The sequence below is a fragment of the Manis pentadactyla genome, chromosome 15, assembly GCF_030020395.1.
Source record: "Manis pentadactyla isolate mManPen7 chromosome 15, mManPen7.hap1, whole genome shotgun sequence".
Classification (NCBI taxonomy): Eukaryota; Metazoa; Chordata; class Mammalia; order Pholidota; family Manidae; genus Manis; species Manis pentadactyla.
In genome coordinates this window covers 37,419,101-37,442,903 of record NC_080033.1, presented here as the reverse complement: position 1 = coordinate 37,442,903, position 23,803 = coordinate 37,419,101, and the positions used below count along the sequence as shown (strand labels likewise).

Sequence of the window (23,803 nt, the reverse complement as noted above, 5' to 3'; positions counted from 1 at the left end):
CCACCGCAAGGCGGGAGCAGCACCACACAGTGCTAGCCCAGACTTTTCTTTCAGGCAGCTTTGCCTACACTTCATAAATACTTCCTTTATTAAACTCCTCAATTTACCCAGTTTGAATGTCATCTCTTTTTCGCAAGGTCCCCAACTGGTTGAGTATCCTTTTCCTGGTCTCCCCAAGCCCTCATTCAACAAAATCCTGCTCTTCCGAGGAAATGCCTCCAGGGTCCCAACTCTGGCCACAGACCCCATTTTCTTCCAAGCTCCTGTATCCCAGCAGGCCTTTCTAAATCTGTCAGACCCCAACACCGAGGAAGGACCCCTGATGTAAGAGGCTGTTTGCATCTGATGGGCAGTGGCCCCAATGGGAGGCACCCGGGGTCATGTATGGGCTCAGGAAATGTCTAGAGAAGCAAACTATTGATTTCTGCACACCAGAAAAGGTACCTGAGAGTGTATATTTATAGAAAGATACATAGAAATGGACAGGTGGCATCGAGCTATAGATACAGAAAGTTCTGTTAGAGAACCATGTAAGTATGTATATATTTGCCAATGGTAAAACATGAGGTTTCCACATCTTCGGTCACAACCAGCACACAATTGCCTGATCCTGGGAAACCACGCTTGTTTATGTGGTTGGTGCCCTCTCTGGAGGTTTCCAAAACGAGAAGGCTGGTTTCAGGGCCAGTCTTTCGATATGTGTGTGTTATCTTTCTAAAGAAGAGAAAAGGAGGGGAAGGAAGAGAAGTGTATTTCCATGTTGTGCACGGCAAAAAGGTGGGACTGGTTTTGGGCAAGGGCGCGATCCCACTGGGAAGGCATGAACAACAACTCCAGAAAGATGGTAAAGTTTCTAGGTTGGGACATAAAAACACAATGGCCAGGAAGGTCGGGCGTCTGCAGTCCGCGAAAATCCCTTGTAGCACATTACAATCAGTTAAGGGCAAAATAAAGTCAGAATAATACTAAGAGGTAGCAGCTGTTTATCTTCTCGGAGATTTCGAGGGTCTCTGGAAGCCGGGCCAGGTAAGGGTGCTCTCCTGGAAGACTGGGGTGGGGCAGAGTCCTGGCCGAGGGCTCCCCAGGGCTGGGAAGGGTGTGAGCCAGCCTGCGTGGAAATGCTGCTCTGGAGCCCAAGGGAGCCTCCGCCATCTACAGGCCGCTTCCAAACCCAGAGTCATTTCTTGGGTAAGTTATGCAGTCCCCACAACATATAAATAAAAGTTTAGATCTGTGTTTCCATATATCTTCTACATGGAGGCTAGCTGAATATTAGTGGAGTAACAATAATAATTAATAACAATAATCGTCATAATAACAATAATTAATAGAATAATAATGCCTTGGGGGCGGGGAGAGGAGGGTCCTTCATATGGCGGGGATGGGGGCCCTGGGGAGGGGCTCTATGTCTGGTAAAAGTGGTGGTAATGGTGGTGGTGTTCGTGGTGGTGGTGATGCTCATGTCTTTGGACCGCCTGGCCAGCCTGGCTCTCGTACACCACAACGGCGGGCAGCTCCCTCACGTGGTCCCGCCCCATGACGCTGCCCATGGCCAGAGGCGCCTGCAGGCCCCGGCACGCCTGCTGGCTCTCCTTGGCTCGGTGCTTGTGCTTCTTGTGCCCAAGGGGCGCCAGCGTGGGGAAGAGGGCTGGGCTGGCGGCCAGGTGGGTGGACGGGGACACCACAGGGACAGCAGGTCCCAGAGGGGGTTTGCTTCTTGCCCCTCTAGCCACATGGCCCACACCCACACTCTTGCCCTGGGGCTTGGGGGACCTCACAAAGTGCTTGCTCCCGTCCTGCGTGCCCCGGAGCCGCTGTTGGACCTCTGAGACCTTGGCGAATGGGGTGTCAAGGAAGTGGAAGGAGCCCGGGTCCACGCCTTGGGGCTTGCGGTGTGGGACGTGGATGGCTTCTGGCTCATGGGAGCGAGATCGAGTGGGGTTGGAGGTGCGGGGGGGCAGTTCTGACTTCTGGGCCACTGATGGGGAGCCTAGGAACCAATTCAAGATATTTAATGAGCACCTACTGTGTGCTGGTGCTGCACTGTGCCCCAGAAATCACCCCCATCCCAGTTCTCCAAGACCGTTATGGGCCAAATGTTCTTTATGAGAGCTCCCGCCCCACCCTGATTTAATTATTAATTAAAATAATTAATTCTGCTTCCAAAAGAGAGCTGAGAAAGAAATAGAGGCACTTTGGTAATTGTCTGAGGTCATGGGAGCATGAAGGAAATCTCTAGGCATATTCTTTAACATACAAAGGTAACCCAGTGAGGAATTAAACATAGTAGGAGGAAGAGGAGAAGATAGTCGGTGGGGGGAGTGGTGAAATGAAGTGGGCAGCATCTTCATTTATCGTAGCAAGAGGTCAAGAGCTGATAAAGAGAGAGCTGCACACTTTGCTTATAGAACCAGGCAACAGGGTGGGGTGGGGCACGGAACTCTTGTTTTTGTTGTATTATAGGCCCTCAGATATGATTTTACTTTGTTCAACTTTGCACATGTATTACTTCAATTTTTTAAATGTTTTTAATGTGGTCTCCTCCAAGAAGACTCTTTAACCTATCCGATAAAAGCTCCGCCGTCCCCCAGCCCAAGGGGAACAGTGAATGACATCTGGCCTGGCAGCCCAGCCATGCCCTCCCTTCCCCTGCCTCGCAGGTGCAGAGCTGCCTTACCGGGCCCAAACTGGGACGTGTAGTTTTCTATCCCCGCGAGATCTAAGTAGTGGTTTCTCCTCTCAATGTTCTCATCCACACAATGGTGGTAGCAGCCAGACTGCTCCAGATGGCTGTCACCCTGGAACCTATGGCAGGAAGAAGAATGAGCAGGTGGGCACTGGCCCCCAGGTGGAAGCAACCCTACAGTCTCTGTTTTCTTCCCTGCCAATGGAGATTCAGACCCCTGCCCAATTCCTTGAGCCTTCTGGGAGGACTGGATAGGGACTTTGTTTTGAACAGGCCCAGAGTAAAGGTGAGGGGTTACTGGCTAAAACTATAGGATGCCCCAAAGTCAGGCTTCAAACCACATGTACCCACAGCAGAGAGCAGGCCTATCTCCTGGCCTGGTTCCCAGGGGATGTGGGCAGAGAAGCCCCCAATCCATTAGAAACGAGGCTGGTTGATGTAACATATCCAAAGGCCAGAACAGGCCTTCCAGTGTGTGTGTAAGGAAGGGGCAGAGAAGAGAGGTGCCACCAGATGCCACCATGTTCCCACTGTAGGACCCCGGGCTCATTTCTCCCTCCCTTCAAAGACCTCTGTGATCTGCCCACCCCCACCTCCCCATCCTCACCACAGCCCCCCATCTGCAGCTAGCCTGGATACCTCCAATTCTTAGCCCTTTCCCCCACCCAATGCTGTGTCCCCTGCCTTCTCATTTTCTCCCAAATGCTAGTGCTTCTCAAACTCCAGTCATTTCCTTTCCATTTTCACAGTAGGTACTAACATCTCTCACTTGACTTCTGGGCCCCAATGCCTCCTATATTACTGTTACTTTGTATTAATTACTCAATGCTTTTCTTTAAACAGTCTCTCTCTTTTCTTCCCTTTCTCTCTTCCTTCCTGCCTTTCTTGCAATTAAAGAAATAACAGGTGAAAGATAATTGCAGCCTTATAATCCCTTATCCACAATTCAGAAATCCAAAAAGCCTGAAAAGAAAGATTTTTCATAACCCATTTGGCAGCCAAGCGTACCCTACATGCATGTGATGGTAGCGATAGTCTTTATCTCAGTGTGAATATTCCTATGACTCCCTGCAGAAATATCAGTGTGTTAAATCCTGAAGTGCTGCCCAGACACCAAATCTAATACAGGAGAAGAAAATATATCTGGCCCAAAGCATTTTGGATAAAGCAATGTGGACCTACAGTTAGTTATTTTAAGAAAATGCATTTGGTTTGTGAGCCTGTCCTCTGAAATCACTGACTCCTGAAGAGAGAAGAGCCTGGAGCCTCCTATTCAGAATCCCTCAGATGCAGGTACACAGCTGGTGCTTGATGTGTGCTCAGGTACACTGGGCTGCTGCCTCCACCCGCAGCCACCGTACCTGAGGGGGGCTCGCTGCTTCTTCTCCCAGCTGCGCAGCTCCTCCGCAGGCTTGGTCTCTGCTCTGGGCCTCGCGCTCTGCAGGTCTGAGCACCGCCCGAGAAACATCCCAGTGAGGAGCTTGCTCCTGCCAGCAGCCTCCTGGCGCTGCCCAGGTCTTCTAAGCTGCCTGGCATGCAGCCCTAGGAAACTGGCCACAGCAGCTCACAGTGGTTCTGTGGGGAGGGTTCTCCAAGCCAGGACTAGATAGCCGATCTCCCTGTGACCTGTCCTGCTTGCCACCTCCTCCAGACTCCCCACCTCCCCAGACTCCTTAGCTGGCCTGCGAGGCCCTGCCCCACCTGCACTCACAGCACAGGCCTTTACTACTGCTGCCTGCCCTACCTGGGCCCACCGCCGTTGCTTGCTCCCACCTGCAAACCCTTCCCTACAAATCCTACTCCTTCAAGGACCTGCTGAAATCCCACCTGTCCAAAGTGGCTCCCAGTGAAAGCCCCCCCCAACTCCCTCCACTCCTCCCAGGCAGGGATCTGATCCATCCTGAGAGTTGGGAGTGGCCTGGCCCTGTGTCCAGGATGGCCCTCCGGCCCTCACCGGGGTGATTGAGAAGAATGCTCTTCTTGCTCTGGCTCCCATCAGGGGCCACGGTGAGCTTCACCCGCAGAGTCTTGCTCGATGTCGGGGAGTGGTTGACGGAGGAATCAACCACCTCATAGATGGTGTGCAGCAGGCTGGTGATGTCCTGTATGGGGAGGGGAGCAGAAATCCACATGTGGCTCCTGCCACGGTGCACTTAAAATGGGAATCAGAGGGCCTGGTGAAATCTGAAGCTCTGAAACCCCTCTGGTTCCCCCAAGCTGAGCTTAAGGCAAAAATTTGGACATAAGAGATTCATTTAGGAGGGGGGTCCTAGGAAGCAGAAGTAAGGGAGCAGGGAGAGTGAATGACCTGAATGAGCCAGTTCAGCTGTTGGCAACTGGGTTCCATGGCCCTCAGGCCCTCACAGGCACCTTATGGAAGCCGGCTGGGAGAACTCTTATCCCTTGCTGGTTGGGAGTGGCCCCAGGGGACACTACATTCCCAACTTCCCTGCTGCCCTGCAGGTCCCAGGCAAAGGTTCTATGGTGGGCACTGTCCACCCTACAACAGGTGGACTTAGGGGTGGGCCAGGGAATGCTGGGGAGTTGGCATCGATAGCATCTGCTTCACGGCAGATGAGGACGTTCTTAATGAAAAATGGAAAAGCAGATGTGTCCCTCAGGTAAACTATCTATGAGATCATGACCCAATCTCCTCCCCTCTCTGAGCTGAGCTACCACCCACCCTCCCCACCAGAACAGCGGTGCAATCTGTGCTCCCTGAGGCACCTCAAAGACTTCTGACTGGGGGCTGAAGGGGTGGACCAGGTCCCCGTCACTAGCTCTCTCTTTATTTGGAACATCTGCTAAGGTCACTTTTCTGAGGGGAGGCTTCTGGATTTTAAATGACGTTGGATGAAATCTATGTTCCTATGAAACCTCTGGAAAAGGTATTTGCTCTCTATACGTCAGGCCCAAAATAGCCAATTAGCTGCCCTGTGACTCCTCATGAAACAGACAGACTCGGCCCGCCCTTTATCCCCCACCTGTCAGCCCTGTAGGCAGAGGTGACACCAAGCACTGCCAAGGAGGCAGGTAAGTGAAGGGGTGACTGGGAGTGGGGGGCACCTAGTGGGGGACTCCCTCCCAACAGGAGGTGGCAGCCGCTCAGCTCAGCTGACCTGTCCTGTGGCAGTGCAGGCTGAAGTGAGAGCCATCTCAGAGAAGCCAGAAATCCAGAATCTCCTGTTAAATCTTCGGAATCTTTAATACCGGCAACTCATTTAATTTTTTTTCAACTCCCCATTCCCCCATCTCGCCAGCTCCTGGCAACCACCATTCTACTTTCTGTCTCTATGAATTTGACTTCTCTGGCACCTCACATAAGTGGGATCATACTGTATTTGTCCTTTTGTGAATGGCTTGTTTCACTTAGCATAATGTCAAGGTTCATCCACGTTATAGCATGTCTCTAAACTTCCTTCCTTTCTGAGGCTGAGTAATGCCCCACCGTATGCATATGTTTACCCACTCATCTGTCAGTGGACACTTGGGTTGCTTTTAGTCGTTGTGGAGAATTTGCTATGAACATAGGTATTGCAAATATTTCTTTAAGACCTTGCTTTCAGTTCCTCTGGGTATATACCCAGAAGTGAAACTGCTGGATCATATGGTAATGTTTCATTTTTGAGAAACTGTCATTCTGACTTCCACAGCAGCTGCACAAATTTCCATTCCCACCAACAGTGCACAAGGGTTCCAATTTTGCTACTTCTTGGCAACATTTGTTCTGTTGTTTTGTTTTGTTTTTTATAGTAACCATTTTAATGACTATAAAATGGTATCTCATTATGGTTTTGAATTGCATTTCCCTGATGGTTAATGTGTTGAGCATCTTTTCACGTACTTATTGGCCATTTGTGTATCTTCTTTGGAGAAATGTCTATTGTGTTCTTTGCCCGTTTTTTAATTGGGTTGTTTTGTTGTTGAGTTGTAGGAGTTCTTTATATATTCTGCATATTAATCCCTTATCAGATATATGATCTGCAAATATTTTTTCCCATTCTCCCATAGGTTGCCTTTCATTCTGTTGACTTTGTCCTTAAATGCATATAATTGTTTTAATTTTGATGTAGTCCAATATATCTATTTTTACTTTTGTTGCCTGTGCTAATTTAAATTTTAACAAATGAACTCCTGGGGGCTAGAATGGGATTGTAGAGGCCACCTGTTTGGGACACAGGCTCTGACTACTCACTTGCTGTATCACTTGGTGATCTCAGCTCTTCTGTGAGGCCCAAAGAGGACTCCTCTTCTCGCCTTTGCCTTTCTCTGAGTTAGTCTGCACAACCACATGTGTCCACTCCCCCTCATCCTCTTAGGATACCCATGAATGTAGCACTTTTGCCTCCATTTTACAGATGAGGAAAGTAAGACCCCCCAACACCACCCCCCAAGGGTCATACACCAGCCTAGAGCCCTGATGTGTGATTGCAGTAGGGTACAGTGATTCAGGGTCTAGGAACAAGCATGCTTTGGCAGTGCCAGCTGGGATTGCTTGCCCAGGGCCTATAAACAGGAGGAGGGGCCCATGAACATCCACTGCATAAATGAATGTCTGAAGGATGAACAGGTACTTTCTTCTGAGCTGGGAAGTGGGCCCAGACTCAGCCCTCAGCAGCAGTTACAGTTAGGTGGGAGCCCATCTGCCCCAGCACACAGGAACATGGAGGCCCACAGCCAGAGTGTGGAGGGGAATGGTATTTATAGCCAGATTTTAGGAGTGGCTTTGACACTAAAAATAGACCAGGGGAAACACTAGTCTGGGTCCTCCTTGGACTGCAAGCCAGCCTCCTCGCTGCTCCCTCAGCGGGAGGAAGACATGATCCAGTGAACTTCTCCGGGCTCAGGCTGGGCCATCCTCCTTGGATACCCTCACGTGCTTACTGTTTCTCTCCTTACCAAGGGTAAAGCAGGGCAGGATGCAGAATCAGAAAACAGCGTATCTCTGCAGGCTCTGCAAGACCACCGATGTGGAGGCAAACCCTTTAGGGTCAGCACATGAGGCTCGTAAGCATTTCTGAGCCCGGAAGGAATGAAGAAGGGAGCTTCTGGGGCTGCAGCGTCTTTGCTTTTGCACATATCAGAGAGGCTGATGTCACCACACCCTAGAAAGCCCAGCCGGGCTGCCCACGTGGCCTGAAATCACCAGGCCACTCCAATTCAGCTCAGTTCACCAGGCTTCAAGCTGCAGTGTGTGAAGATGATTACACCACAGACGCCATTCCCAAACAGGACTGGGGAGGAGAGCAGTTCTTCTGGAAAACCAATATATCCTCACACAAAGCCTCGCAGCTAGAGGGTACCTGGGGATGTCATCCCTTGCCTCCAAGGGGACCCAAATGAGCAAGGATCTCCACAGCTTCCCAAGCACCCAGGGCTTTCTGGGGGCTTGGCCTGCCCAGAGTCTTCCTCCCCTAGTAACAGTATCTTGATTTGATTTTGTCAGCCAGATCCACCCCTCTTCCCACTTTCAGTCTAAGTGACTTATATATCAAATAACTTTCTCCCAGCCCCCAAATGAGCACAAGACCCAGAATCAACCATTTAATGCATCACAAACACATGGCAAAAATGACTAGTTTGAGGCCAGATGTGACTCAATCAGGGCCAGTGAGATTCGGTTCTGGAACTTCTGAGTTGGGAGGGTTGCTGCCTGGATCCAGACAGAACTCTGGACTGAATATCAGTTATATGAGTCAATATATTACTCCTCTTCGTTATGTATTTTGTTGGCTGGGATTCTGTCACTTACATCCCAGAGTCCTGAACGATTACAGGTTACTCACAGCTCCTTCCTCCGCTGTGTCCTAACACCCTCTGAACCACAGCCTGAGGAGGGGGCAGACTTCTGTCACTCAGGTCCCCCCTCTGGCAGCTTCTCCTGCACTAACCACAGAGAAGAAAGTACTCAGCCCTGAACCAGGATGGCGAGGTAAGACAGCAAAGCTTCAGTGCTCTGTGGGAACAGCCCTGAAGCCCTCATGTGCCCATGAGGGCAGGTGTGGAGCCTGTGGGCTAATCTCAGACTTCTCGGAAGATCTGCAGGGCGGACATCTGAAAGCCAGGCCTTCTGGGGAGGGAGAGGATGCCAAAGAGAAATGGGAGGAAAGAAATGAGGGGGCAGACAGGACGACACCAAGGCTCAAGGCAGAAAGGAGGCAGAGACTCTATAATAAGGCAGAGCAGGTCACGCCCCCGCTTAGACTGATCCCCTGTGGCTTCCCTGACCACATGGAATCAAAGCCAGGCTGCTGCCAGGGCCTCCAAGGCCCTGCCTGGCCTACTGTGCCAGCGCCAGGCCACCACACCATTCTCCTCCAGCTCCTTACACACCCTGAGGGCTCCTGCCCTGCCGTGCCCAGGACTCTCTCCCTGGCTCTGCACACTACACTGCCCAGCTCCGCTCCCATGGTACCTCCTCCAGGCGGCTTCCCAGGAAGCTGCTGCCCATCCTGTTGCTCCACTCTGTTTACTTCCTTCACTGAACACGTCATAGCTTACAACTATCCTCTAATCGTCTGGCATCTGCCTCCCTCTTCGGACTGTCAGAACGACAAGGTTAGGAGCTATCTTTGTTGTGCCCCCTGCCATGTTCTCATACCTAATGCTCAGTAGAGGCACACCGCAGGTGCTCAGTGTGATGGAGAAAGGGTGAGAGGGGCACAGGGAGGAGATGCGTGTGGGGGGAGGGCTGAGTGGAGAGAGACAGCCTGCAAAGGGAGAAGGGAGAGGGAGAACAGGCTGGCAACAAGGCCGTGACCAGAGCCTGGGGCAGTGCCCCAAGGCTGGGAGCTCATTCCCGTGTCAGGAGGGAGGTGCTGCCTGGCCTCAGCTCCTGGGCAGACTGGCTGAGGTGGGAGGTGGCCTGAGGTGGTCCAGCCCCAGCTCACAGCTCTGGAACCATCTGGACCTTTTGGAACTCAGGGACCCCTTTGGGGAGCCCTCGGGGCTCTGTGCCCGCCTCCTGTCCCTTACCCAGCAGGAGTAGTGGAAGGCGACTGCACGGGGGCCTGCTGCCCCTTCCTCCTGTCACCTGCCCCCACTCACTGGGCTCTGGGATGCCCCTCCACATCTCCCCAAAGCTGCAGCAGCCTCGCTCCCCTCCCCACCCCTCACTGCTGCCTGTGAGCCTGCCCTTAGGAGTGGGACTGGCTCAGGAGATGGGGGGCAGGAGTGGCGGGAGGTCAAAGAGGCCCACTCACCTCACGGGTGACCTTGCCATTGTTGTCAAAGTCATACAGGGTGAAGGTCCACTCCTGCCGGCTATCCTCCTCCACAGACACGTCACACTGCAGCTCCTGGACACAAAGGGACAACAGGCAAGCAGGGCTGGTCACCCAGCAGCTGGTCATGGGACTGCCACCTCCCCGCTGCCCTCCCCAACCCTGAGTGAAGGGAGAGCACAATGACCAAGACATGACAGGCCATGGCGTGAGGCCAGGCCATGAAGGGGAAGGTTGGCCTAGGGAGCAATGCCTGTGGGTTGCCAGACAGTCCCTGGGTCTTCAAGGGGCAGGGGCTGGGGTCTGAGAGGAGGCTATGTTGCCTCAGGAAGACTGAACTTGAACCAAAGGATGGAAGTTTCTGGAAGACACAAGGAACAGTAACATGGAAAGCTAGGGCAGGAACCTTAGGGTAGCCACCTGACCTGGAAGGCAGGAGAAGGTGAACATTAATAGTTAAATGCCATGTCTGCCCTAGACACCACCCTTGCTTGGCCCTCCACATGTGTGATCCTGGGCATGGCCTCTCAGTGCCTCAGTTTCCCTATATACACAGCATGGAAAATAACAGTACTGATCTCACAAGGCAATAGGGAGCATTAGCTGCCCACCCCACGTCCATGGGGTTCCTCTGCCACTGTGGTGGGCAGTTCCTGACCACACAGCTCAAGCACCCAGCTTCTGTGTCTGAGGGCAGCACTGAAGAGCCAGGGACTGAATACCCAGGGGCAGCCGAACAAGGGAGCAACTGAGCCTTCAGCTAATACCCCAAACTCCTCCACCCTCTGGGAGCCAAATCTGAGGCATTCTGTATGGCTCTCAGAGGGTCCGCAGCACGGTTCTCAGAGGGTGCCCAGGAACCCTGAGCACCAGCCTTCTCACGGTGATCCACACATTAACCCACCCTTGGTGGCTTCTCTCCTTCCAGGGGTCACCTCCCAAGGCTTTGAGGTCTGCTTTGGGGAAACTGGAAACAAACATGGAAACTGCTTCACACACAGAGAAGTCCAAGGAATAGGTAGTCACTGCTATTGCCTTCGCTATAATAATTAATACAACGACTCCCTCAATCACTGTGCACACAGCCTGGAGTGGCTAAAACAATGACTCTACACTGGAAGTGGTGAGCTACTCTGCTGGTGGAATGCATGCAGCAGCTGGCTGAACACCCAGAGTGTTCTAGAAAGGAGGGCCATTTTGGGAAAGAGATTCCACAAACGGCCTTTAAGATCCACAAAATTCTATTAAAAAAAAAGATGCTCCCAGATCATTCTATTCCACGTCTTGCCTCAGTCCACCTCTCCTTCTGCAAGAGAACAGGCTCTGCGCCCCCAAGAAGGGTGGTACCTGGCCTCTTAAAGGCAGGAGTGTGTCGAGCATGGCGTCCCTGCCCCCAGCTTCTGCAGCTCGAAGCCAGTTCCCTCCAGCAGTTCTTGGGCAGCCCACGCTGAGTTCAAAGTCGGCCTTCCCTCAGTTGTGACATGCCCGTCTGATACCTGCCAAGTGCCCGCTCTGCACTCAGAGGCACCGTTTCATGTGGCACAGCACTTGCCCCACACATACTGACACACACACACACACGTGCACGCACGCACACACACACACACATACACACACACACACACACACACACACACACACACCACTGGTCACCTGATTCCCTCTCCCGGGCCCTTCCATTTGGCTCCAGAGGAAGCTCAGGTTTGAAGTTTAGAAATGGGCTGGGTAACTATACCCCCAACCCCAGTTTTGTCATGTGTGTCTTCTTGGCCCAACACCTGGACTTCTCAAGTGAGTCCTCCTCCATGGATGAGTCTCAGACAGTTAGCTGGCCCCTTCCAGAAACACACCCACTTGGGCTCCAAGGGAAGGGACATCGGGGTCTGGGCCTTCCCTTGTGGCTGCTGTGCTCAGCCCTCAGCTTTGCCAAACACCCCCAGAAGACCTGCAGGGACCTGGTTGGACTCTAGGAAGAAACCAGCAATCCCAGCTCCTCAACTAAATGCTGCCTGCCCTCCTCAGCTCCTGCATTCAGGGCCCACGGTGACCCATCTTAACCCCTTTCCTGTGCCATCTTCCCCTACACCCCACCATCCCTAAGCAAGCCACTTATCCCCACTCAACATGCTAGCCCTGGCAAGCTTCCAGGCCTTTGCTCCTGCTGTCCCCTCTGCCAGGTGTCTCCTTTACCCCAAAGGCTCCTCTGTGCACCCCCACTCCCATCTCCCATTCATGTGCTCAGAGGCTCAACTCAGATGCTCCCACCCAATCCAACCTCTGCTTGCAGCCCCTGCTTCCTCCTCTGGATGCCACACAGAGTCTGGGATTGCCAAAGTGTCCAGCACTCTGCATCCCTCTGGCCTGACTTAGGTGAATAGCCCCTGCCCCGTGCTCCCAGATCCCCGTCACATCACCAGTTGTGCAGTTACTGGGTCTGGGTCACTCATCTAACCCCCTCACCTGTTCACCCCCACCACACACACATTCACACACGCACACGCACACACACTGCTGCTTGAGGACAGGAACCACACCCAGCTCCCTGCTGGGTCCCCTGGTAACCAGCACGTATCAGTCAGCATTGGTTGGAAGTTAGAAGGAAATTGCTTACTCTGCACTGGAAACCCTTTCAGCTTTACATGTATTAACTCATCCTGCTGTTTGAAACATTCTGATAAGATGGACGTTGCTACCACTTCACAGGTGACGCAAGTGAGGCAGCACCAGAGGCAGGATTTGAACCCAGCCTGCTGGCTCCAGAGCTATGCCCTAATGGTCTCAAGGAAGAAAACAGAGAAGATGGAGGGAGGGAAAAAGCAAAGTGAAGAAAAGTCAGTAATCTCCACGCAGGCAGGCCTGGGTCTCGCTCTCAGCACCTGGTGCTGCACTTGGTAGACACAGAAGGAGCTTAATATACTGTTTGTGGGGCTAGGGCAGGACTGTGAGCTCCGGAAGGGCATGTCCCTTCCATTGTTAACCACACAGGAAAACTGAGTCCCAGAGAGAGTCGGGGACCTGCCTAAGGCATCCTGCTTCCTGGTCACCCAGCCCACCTGGCAGCCCCTGTGTGTTCCACAGAACAGCCTCAGGAGCTGGGAAGAAAGTTTTCTTTCATGGGAGGAAACTGAGGCCCAGAGAGGAAGGCGACTAGTCACCTAGCATAGTAACAGTAACACCAGGGCCGGAGTGCCCTTGTCCACTCTCATGTCCCAGCCCCAGCCCTGCAGGACCCTCAGGCCTCCACCCAGTGTTGAGGCTAGGGGCTGCGGCTGAGAGGGGTGGCAGTGGTGAGTGCTTGGGGCTGGCATGGGCTGAGGTAGTACTGGGCCCAGAGGGCAGCTGTTCATGCAGGAGGTGAGGGGTCCCCACATGTGGGCAGGGCTCAGCTTCCCTCTTCAAAAAGCTCCGCTGGGAAAAGAAAACCCTTCTCTCCAGGCTCAGTGCCAAAAAAGGAAACTTACTTCAAATTTCAGCTGCTTCTTAGAGCCCGGGCAAGATTCACTCGCCTTCTCCATCCTCTTCTCATCTCCACTGGCCACCCCATCAGTCTTCTCAGGAGGCAGGGCCACTGTGGGGAGAGGCGAGTGAGAAAGTATGAGGAGGGGAGCGCCTCGCCCCCTCATGCCCAGGCTATGGGGTTGCCCTCACTGGGGCTTTGTTCTGGGGCCTGTGTTGAGGACCGCCAGGGCGCTGGGGCCCCTTCCTGCCCTGCCATTTGATGGAGTTAAAATCACTTTGCTCTCTGGCCTCTGGTAATGCCTGGGGCTGCCCCAGGGGAGACCCCACCCAAGACACATCCCCACACCACTCAGGCTTTGCCCATGTGCCTCTCAAGCCTCTGTGCCCTGCCTGACTCTACAGCCCAGATAGGCAGCCTGAAGCCACCCCGGGCAGTCAGGCCAAAAGGGCAGGTGGGCGAGGGCTGAGAGGTGCTTCTGGAGCCCCTAGAGGGGGCTCGCGGAACATGGCCATTTCTGCACCATCTCGCTGCTTTCCATGCTGACATACTGGCCTCCTCAAAGATGCCACCTGCTTGGGCCCAGCATGCAGCCATGGGCACTGGTCAGGAGCAGGGAAAGAGACCTGAGACAGTGCCCCTCCACACCCCCACCCAGAAAGCGGTGGGGGGTGTTAGTGTCTGCTTGGATTCTGACCCTTTCTATACTGTGTATCGCCCGTAATAGGTCATGTAACTTCTCTAGGCATCTCAGTTTCCCCAACTGTAAAATGGGGATGATAGCAGTTCCCTCCCCCAGAGGATTCTTTTGTGCAATCAACAAGGTATGTCCCAGCACACAGGGTCCCAGCCATTAGTAGTAACAGGGAATGATGTCCCTTCCCCATTTAGTCTTTTAGGAACAAGCACAGGTGACAGTTAAGTTTTCTCAAAACTGAGGCTATTAGAGTACAAAAGGGCACAAGGAACCGTTTCAAATACAGGTCATCCACGGTGGGGGCAGGACAGGGTGGGAGTCGCTGAAGCAAAGGACGCTCCCAGTCACCAGTCCAGACAGGCAGGGACAAGGAGGCCATGGTGGCAACTGACTGCCCCAGCTCCATCTACAGCCCACACTGTGCCCATGGCAAGGCAGCACCTCCCTAGAGCTGCAGGGAGCTCTGGCTAGAGACCTCGCCTCACTGAGCACCCAGCCACCTCCTGGTGCTTTCACAGACGAGGCCAGTGAAGACAAACCTAGAAAAGACCTGGCTCCTCAGAGGCCTCTGTGGGTGGGAGCACTTGGCATCCTCACCAATGGGCTGGGTTGTCAGGGCACTGTCACTGTTGCTGACCACTTCATACAATGGATAAAACCAAGTCCTGCTTCCCTGCTCCCCCACAGCAGAACACCTCAACGGCCAGGAGGCGTCCTACCCCACTGCAATGCCAGCCCAGGGGAAGCCACGCGGGCAGTCAGCCAGTGACCCGAAGACAGCCAAGCATAGAGCCTGGGCCACTCTGAGTCCTCCATCCCCATCTACTGGTGTCCTGCTGGGCCAGAGCTGTCACCATCAAGGGAGCAGACAGGTACCCTGCACAGCCTCTCTACCAGACCACAAAGCAGTAGGCGCTCCTGTCACTCCCATTTAAAAGAAGGCAAAAAGGTCAACTAGAGGCTTCTCGGAGTGAGTCAGGGAGCCAGGTCTCTCCCTATTGCCAGCACCAAGTGAAACCCTCAGCTCTAGAAGCCCCCAGCATCTCCAATGGGCGCAGCTGAGCTCAGTGGGAATGTCCCTGTTGGGAGAGCACATCTGGACTCCTCCTAGGTTCATATTCTGACTCTGCCACTGATTGACCTGGACAACCTTGGCTGGGTGTGTGGCTTCTCATCTGTAAAATGGGGATGATTGGTCTCTCCCTCACATGGCTTTTGGGACAGGGCCATGAGAAAAGTGCCTACTTCGCAGAGTGGCTTGCATACAGTAAGTGCTCAGTAAATGCTGGCTTTGCAAAAGATGTAGATGAGCCATGGTCCCGGCTGGTAGCCCAGATCCAGATGATCCTCCTCACCCCAAAACCACCCCACCAGAGAAACCATAGTGCTGTCATGGCCTGCAACATCCTCACCAGCCCGAGGAGTGGGGAGAGGAGAGAAGAAAGAAAAACAAAGGCCAGCTCCATCTTCAAAGCTGCTGCCTTGCTCCACAGAGGTCCTGGCTGGAGATGTAAGCCGGCCAGGCTTATCGAAAGCAAACTTTAAGTTCAAAGGGAAGTTATCAGAAAACCACCTTCAGGTTCAATGTTGCCTTTCAAGTTCCACTTGATAAAATCCAAAGAAAAGAAACCTCTGCCTCTGCTCTCCCCTTCTCCAGAGCACCCTCCTCCTGCACACGAACAGCCCATCCTCCCTCAGGTCTTGCCCTGCCTCCCTTCCTTCCTCTCCCAGAGAGGCGCAGAATGTCCCCTTGGCCCCTCACCCTCTTCATGTATCTTCTCCAAAGACCAGCATGGCCTGAAGAGTCCTCTCTTCACCAGCTGGTCCCTCATCCCATCCCAGCTCAGAAAATCACCTAAACACCCCCCAATGACCCCCTTCCCAGCATGGCGCCCCAGTGAGGACAGCAGTACCCACTGCCCCCACCAAAGAAGGCCTTTCACCTTCTCACTATCTCCTGCCCAGTGGCCAGAGGTGGTGTCAGAGAACTGATCAGAGAGCCTCACAGATTCGATGCCAGAGGCAGGGCCTGGGACTCAGAGGTCCTGCTTCTATATCCATCCACAAAGGAGCCCTCTGCAACTGGCATCTGCCCCCAGCCATTTGTCCCCATGCGGAACAAATCGGCCTCCATCCGTCCACCATCGGGCTCAGGAACAGGCCAGAGAAGGGTGAATGGTGCTCGCTGCAGGCCAACCAGCCAGGAGAACAATACTTCTGTCGAGACAGACTTTGGCAGCAGATTCACTCCATTCTCTGTCTCTTACTCTTGTTTAGCCCAGTGATTATTTTCCTCAGAGATGACTTTTGGGGGGGCCATAATTTCAGGAGAACTCTGAGCACTCTTCAAAATTACAAGTCACAGTAACTATAGGAAATGCTGCTGATTTAAAAGAAGAAAGGAAAGTAGTGGAAAAGTGGGTGAAAAGGGAAAGGAAGGGACAGATGAGGAGGAAAGCAAAACCTTGCACTTGCCTAAGAAGTCTCTTTGTGGGACTTGAGCAGAAGTTGGCAAACTTTGCCCCCTGAGCCAACCCCAGTCTACCACCTGTTTGTGTAAATAAAGTTTTATTGGAACATAATTACACTCATATGCACTGCATATGGCTGCTTCACTCTGCAATGGCAGAGTTGAGTAGTTGCAACAGAGATGATGTGGCCCACAAAACCTAAAATATATACTTTGCTGGCCCTTCACAGAAAAGTTTGTGAATTGTGCTTTATGTAAATGCACATGGTACCTTGATAAGCAGGGTGCAAGATGGGTTTCACCTGCTGCTCACCTATTTGACTGGAAACTTGTGCAATACACAACCTGCCCAGCCATACACAGTAGCCATGGAAGAAAAAAAAAATGTCAGTTATACTTTCTTAAAGCCAATTCTCAGCTTAAATGGGTCTGGCAGCAGTGTATGGAGCTCCTCTTGGGAAGCTGCTGCCGGTCCCTCCTCATACCACAGGCAAGGGGCCGGCTGGCTGTTTACCAGATGATGGCTCTCTCCCACATTAGCTCCCAACCTGGCATCTTTCCACCCCCAGCAACTGCCAGATTAAATGCATTACTTGACCATCTTCACCCGGCTCCCTTTGATGTTCCCTTCTCAAGCTTCAAAATACCTTTTGGAGGGAGATCAGACAGCATTAAACAGAATTACTAATTAATTAAGCAAAGTTAAATTTTAAACACTGTTTGTTGTGTTAGCCAAAAGCCTGAACAGAACAGACTTTTTTTCCTCTGCTGAGATCAAAGACAGTCTCTTTCCTCTCCCCTCCCCCAGTTAAAAAACAAGGAGGATGGAGGGTCGGGGAGGAAGAGAGAAGGAAGAAAGTGCTGAGGAACACTGGTGAGAGTAGGAAATACCTGAGCGGTGGCAACTGATCACAGCCTACACTCCCAGCCCTCCGCCCCCACCCACAGGCCCAGAGGGAATACCAGTGGCTCTTGTGGGCCACGTCACTGCTTCCCCTAGCAAGCAGCAGCAACCCAGGGGCAGGATGCGCAGCCCATCGAACCCGAGCTGCTGACAGCTGGCACCCAGCACCCAAACAGCAGAGGAGGAGGCTAGGAATGAAAACAGACCAGCCCTCCTGCAGTCCCACCCTCTGAGCACTCAGGTGGGGCCAGCACCCCAGGGCTCTCCCTCTGGGTATGAAGTCATTTGGGGTCACCAAGAGCTTGGCTCTGAGAAGCGGGCTATGAATTGTACAAGTCTAGGGGGCACCATTCACATGCTGGACACCATAGGTTTGTGTATTGCTCATGACATTTTACTGACAGAGGCAGAGAGGTGTCTTGAGAAGGGGACCTTTTTTGTAATTTGCACAAATGCATTTGTTGCTACGAGTCCTGTCTATCCCCATTCAGCCCAGTGCTTCATTCTGGACAGTCCTATCTGGGACCTTTGGATGGCTTCACAGAGCCCGCCACATCCTCACAGTCAGACTAAGTTTCTTGAGAGCTGGGGCTCTTCTGGCTACTCCCCCTGGGTTATCCACGGTGTCTATAGCATGTACCACATACACAGAGAGCAGACATCCCATCAGACTGTGCTAAACTGCACCAAATCCCACAGGTAGACATCAGGAAGGCTACATGACAAACACACCATAAATTCTGGCTTGACTGAGATAGGGAACTGGCATGGGAAAAGGGATAGTTGAAAAGGGGTAGGCCTATTCCTTAATCCCATATGTAGGCGAAAATCCAAACCCTGGATGATATCAGCAAGTGCCATCTCATTTTAACACAATCCAGAAAGGCCTGGATGATATTAAACTTTGGAAAAAGAGACAAATTTGAAACACAGTTATGACTACATCAGCCCCACCAAAGACCAGAAATTACTAACAGTCAAATGCATGGCGGACACCTCTCAGCCCAGTTACCTAGCAAGTTCTCCGTTGAAGCAATGTAAAATTTAACACAAGCCAGAGCTTCCTTGCTGGAGTTTGGATGCCTGCCCTAACATATACTACAGGCCTTTCTCAATTGTCCACATACAGATTATCAGCTACAAATATTTTAGTCTCAGGATGGTTTGCCAGGATGTTCCTGACTTCCCAACCCTTGGACAGCAGCTGTTAGAGGGAATGCAGATGAATTTTAATATTAGCCTATGCCAAATATAATTAGGCGGGTAAATCTGCTGCCAGTAAAAAGAGAAAGATATCATATGTGCATTCCAGGCCAAATGGTTTCTTGCATTATCTGCATGAGGCTCTCCTTAGGGAATAAGGGTCCTTGAGATACACAAATATGACAGTGAACACAGCAGGGAGTTATACTGGGGATGCTGGAGAAGTTAGTGGGTACACACATTGATCTGTCTGATGCTGCCTCTCAGCCTGTCTCCACAGACCCACTTTTCCTTAACTGGCTGTGCTCTCACGCTATTACCCCCGCCAAGAACAATCTGTCTCTCCAACTCCTGCTCATCCTTCTTCAGGTCTTCACTTCAAGCCTCTCTAGAGGGATGCCCTCATGCCTCCAGGGACTAGGTTAGGTTTCCCTGCTTGGTGAGCCTGTATCATGCCATTATTCTCATTAATCAGGTCATGGAATCCCCCTGCTGTAGCCCCAATACAAAGCACAGTGCCTGTCAGACTATATACAGCTACATCATCATCACCATCATCAAAATGAAACAGAATCAGGATTTGAACCCAGAAGATGTAGAAATGGAAGAACTACAATCCTAGTTTCCTGACTCCAGGGCCATTGGTCTTTCTGCTCTATACGTGACAGTTGACACCCATTTCTGCCTGTCTAGCAGCCAATCTCCTTCTGATAATAGCATCTGGGTCTCCTCTGGTGGACCATCCCACCCCCACCTCCATCCACACGGTTCACGGAGGGCCAACCCCACTCCAGCCTCTGGGATGTTCCCAGTACGAGGCCGGACAGCTCATTTCATCACGGTGGCCACTGTGGCTGGCCCTAGGTCACTTCAAGGGAGGGTTTATCCCGAGGCTGCTGAAGCTATGCTTCCAGGCCCCTCACTTGCACGAGCCCCTTCCAAGCTAGAATGGGTCCCAGCAATGTGGTCACATGATTGTTTGTTTTGATGACATTTTCAAGATTAGATATTTTATCCTCAATCAGTTAAGACCACTATCTCTTCCCATTCTGACTTTCCATACTTTCCCTTGTGTTATGTGATGTAGGAGTGAACACAGGCATTTCTGGAATCAAGCTAAGGGGAAGCTGAGTCAGGATATACTTATTTAGGTTAGTGAGTTTTATATATATATATATATATATATGTATGTATGTATGTATATGTGTGTGACTCATCACTATTATAAAAGAATCATGCATTCTTTTCTTAAAGAAGACTTCCCCGCAAAATTGGATAAGCTTCAGGTCCCACAATACCTAGACCTACCCTGGCCAGTAAAGTGAGAATCAAACTTTTACAAGAAATATTGAGACTTCGGAGTGGTCTTTCACCTGTGATGGCTGAGTTCATAGGATACGAGCACTGGCACTGAGGAGTCACCCTTGCCACCTTAGCGGGAGGGACTAAAAGAAGGGCAGGGGGAGGGGGAGGGGTGGGCATGAGGGCACGTGTGTGTTGATAACATGGTTTGAGCCCCTGGATGCAGCCAGCCCTCTTTAGCCAAATCTACCCTAGGACTTTTCAATTTCAGGAGCCAAAGCTTAAGCAAATTCGGGTTGAGTACCCAAAGAACCGAAAGAATCCTAGCTTCACTCTCCATCACGTTGAGCCCTGCTTTTCAGGAAAAACAACCATCCCCATCAAAACAGCCGTTGACCCAACACAGCACGAAGGTGGTTTCCGGCAATTTCCACCAGCAGGGTCTACCCGTTCCAGAGACCAGAAATGCCACCCAGGCTCTTTTTCTCCACAGTCCTGCTGCCCTAGGCTGCATTTTACTGTAAGTAGATTTTATTTAAGGACCAGTTGTGACTGAGGGGAAAGAGGAAAGGGGAAAAACCTTCTTAACAAATAGCATTCTGGCCTTTTTCCTCGTGGGGGCACAAGGTTGATGGCCACTCTGCTTTGAGGTTTGAACAGGACGTTCAGGGATGGAGAGGGCCATGCCAGGAGAGGGGGAAAGCCTTCCTTAGGCTAAAAATAACATTTCCCTTCCACTGCCCCACATCCCCACCGACGCTAAAACATGATGAAATCTAACTTTTAAAATCTAACTCCGAGCTACTTGAAACTATTGGAGCCTCCTCGGTATCTGATCCAAGTCAGTATTTCCACCGTTCAAGCTGAGCTCTCATGAAGAGCAGACCTGAGAGAAGCTGCTGTCCCCGCTGAGACCCCGCTGAGAGCCAGGCTCCTCGGGGGACTGCAGCGGAGTGCAGCCAGCCTGACGGACACTTGCTGCAGGACAGGCTCCGAACTGACGGAGAAAAGCCAGCGGGCTGTGGCCTGCCTGTCCCTTCCATCCAGGGGACCTGCTGCTCGGCAGCGAGCTCCCCCTCCTCCCAGGCTTCCAGGGGACCACGAGCCAGCCTGCCTGGGAGACACAGGGAGCCGTCTGGGAGAGGCCCCTGTCCCCACACCCCAACTGCTCCTAAACTCCAGGCTCAGTGTCCAACTGTCCAGGTAAACCTCTACTTGGATGGCAAACAGGCACCTTGAACCCAACATGTCCAGACACAAAAGCCTTGACTGTCAGCTGCCAGAACTCCACCTCAGAAGAGACACCACCATTTCCTTAGTTCCTTAAGCCGAAGCCTCAGGCAATCCGGGACCCCCTCCTGCCTTCCATCTCCTCCCCACCCCACCTCCCATCTCCCACTCCCACTTCTCTGCAGCCCCACAGCTCCCAGGCGAGGACCACACCATCGCCTCTCCTGCACAACGGCAGCACCTCCCATTTTCCTTGCCTCCTTCCTCCCTCCACATAACCCATCCTCCCCAAAAGCCACAATTAGCTTGTGAAAACGGACGTCAGAATTGGGCACTCACCTACTGAAAACTTTCTAACAGTTTCTATTCAAAAGCAGCACAAAACCCAAGCATGTAGTCCCACCCTCGCACTGGCCCACCATCATCCCCAGAGTCTCCTCCTGCCACACAGCCTCCTTTCTGTTTTCCCTAAACCCCAAGTTCCTTCAGCCGTAGGGATCTGCTCGCTCCTCCTGGCCGCTCTCCCTCCCTGTCCAACATGGCTGGCTGCTTCCTGGCATCAGCACCTCAGCTGGAATGTCACCTCCTCAGAGAGGCCTTGCCAGACTCTACCCTTCCCTGGGTTTTACCTCCTCACAGGGCACCACTGTCAGAAGCTTGCATGCTCACTCTCTGGATTATTTCTTTACTACTTTGCCTCCCCCACGTGAACACCCTGACCGCAGGGCCCCACACCTGCAGCAGGTACTCAGTGAATACCTGCAGAAAGAGGAAGAGTTAGAGGCCTGCGTTCTGTTCTCAGTCTGCTGTGCGACCTTGGATAGGTCACTTACCCTCTCTGGGCCTCAGTTTTCCAACTATACAATGAAGGGGACTAAAGGTCTCCCAAGGGTTCCTCAGCTCTGTGAATGGGTGACATCCCACACCGGGAGCCTGGATGGACTGGCCTGGGCCCTGAGGTAGGTACACAGGACCTGCTTCAGCAGTTGGACAGAGGGAGTTGCCGGACTTCACTGACTTCAAGGGTTGACTTCATTCTTTGAATGAGTACTTACTGAGTGCTTACAGTATGCCAGACTACGTCACACACTGGGAGTAGAAGGAGACATTTAGAGGCTCTAATAGGATTAAAGCAGCTTTGAAAATAGGCCTCCTTTGATCTGAACTAGTAAATAATTATAAACACTGGATGGCCCCTCTTCATGGGAGATGGACCCATGAAACAACAAAAACCTCAACAGCTCACATTATTGGGCATTTACTCTGTACAGAGCTGTTCTCTGGGCTTACGTACATGACCTCACTGTCTTCATGGGAGCCCTGAAGAAGTGCTATGACTGCCCCAGTGAGGAAACCAAAGCACAGAGAAGTTCAGCGACTCACCCAAGGTCACACAGTGAGTTATAGTAAAGCCAGGCTGGATCTAGGTTCTGACTTGCAAATTTTCAAAGTCAGAACAAAGGGAGGAGGGCACCTCTAATGGACTCTGACGGAGGTGGGGAGACAAAGTTCAGGGCCATGCAGATACGGACAGGCCCTGAGCTCACCACAGTGGGGCTGCTCAACCCCCAGCTCCCAGGCCCAACTGCCCTGCCTGGCAAGACCAGGCACATTCAGAGAAGCAGAGACCCCACAGGCCCTGCCAGACCAAACCCAAGCTGGGCCAAAGTGACACCTGCTAGGCAGCAGTCCTGGGAGCCTGGAGGAAGAGCCTGGGCCCCAGGAGGGAGCGCCACCTGACTTCAGTGGCTTTGGAGAGTAGGACCAGTGGGTCGGACTGGGTTCTGTGGAGTCAGCTTTCTATAGAAGATGCCAAGCAGACCACGCACCCCCTACTTTCACCCGCAAGCAAAGAGGTCAGAAGACAAGAAATTGACACAACGTTAAGGATCAGTGGGAAGAGGTCAGAGGGTAAGAGGCAGCAGTGAGCAAGAGGCTGGGCAGGGGTGGGGACAGTGCCAGATGGGAAGGAAAAGGGGACAGGAGGAGAAGAGGCCTGTGACCACTTGTAGGTCTTACCCTTCCGATGGGCACAGAGCAGACACTGCTGCCTGAGCTGCATGGGGAGGACACTCAAGCACAGTGCTTCCCGGAGGGCACTCGGGGTGTCAGTCTGCCAAACAGGCCTGGCACCAGTTTCTGCCTCAGGCCATATACCACAGGCTGCCACCACCTGTCACCCTGCCCAACTGGGGCGGCAGAGAATTCAGGTGGGCATTGGAGTGAAATGTGGGGTCAACCCTCCCATGTTCTTAGACCCCTGCTGGTCAGCAGAGGGAGGGTCCCTCTCCCTTTCTCCCACTAAAGCTGCATGTCCCGCCCCCGCCACACCCAGCCAGCTCTCAGAGCTTGGGATCTTTGATGTTTACTTTGTTCTTTCCTCAGTTCAAAAGGAGCTCACAGCCCTTGCACCAAGCCCAGCCTTAATCTCCCATCCAGCAGCTCCCAGCTGGCCAGTTAAGGCAGTTAAGATGCTGGATTAGGGCCGGCTTTACATAACAACGCAGGAGCTAAAGCCATCCTCTCCTGGGATGGCTAAAAGACTTCTTTTTATCTTCATGCCTCAGATGGCCTTTTTTCTCCCTTAAACAGCCCTCCAGCCCGCCAAGAGGCAATGAACTTGGCCAACAG

The 23,803-nt window shown here is 52.4% G+C and overlaps 1 protein-coding gene across 2 annotated transcripts in view; it reads right to left on the bottom strand.

Annotated features, from left to right (window-relative positions):
* Positions 1-436: 436 nt before the first annotated feature.
* NKD1 (NKD inhibitor of WNT signaling pathway 1) overlaps positions 437-23,803 on the bottom strand; it is an 81,005-nt gene continuing 57,638 nt past the window's right edge. For both annotated transcript variants that reach the window (XM_036881005.2, XM_057492662.1), the window contains 6 exons: positions 13,371-13,477; positions 9,889-9,984; positions 4,641-4,788; positions 4,048-4,132; positions 2,678-2,805; positions 437-1,990 (listed from right to left, as the gene is read on the bottom strand). In XM_036881005.2, the coding sequence (XP_036736900.2) occupies positions 1,404-1,990; positions 2,678-2,805; positions 4,048-4,132; positions 4,641-4,788; positions 9,889-9,984; positions 13,371-13,477 (1,151 nt within the window). In that variant the 3' untranslated portion in view covers positions 437-1,403. The remainder of the gene's footprint in view (positions 1,991-2,677; positions 2,806-4,047; positions 4,133-4,640; positions 4,789-9,888; positions 9,985-13,370; positions 13,478-23,803) is intronic.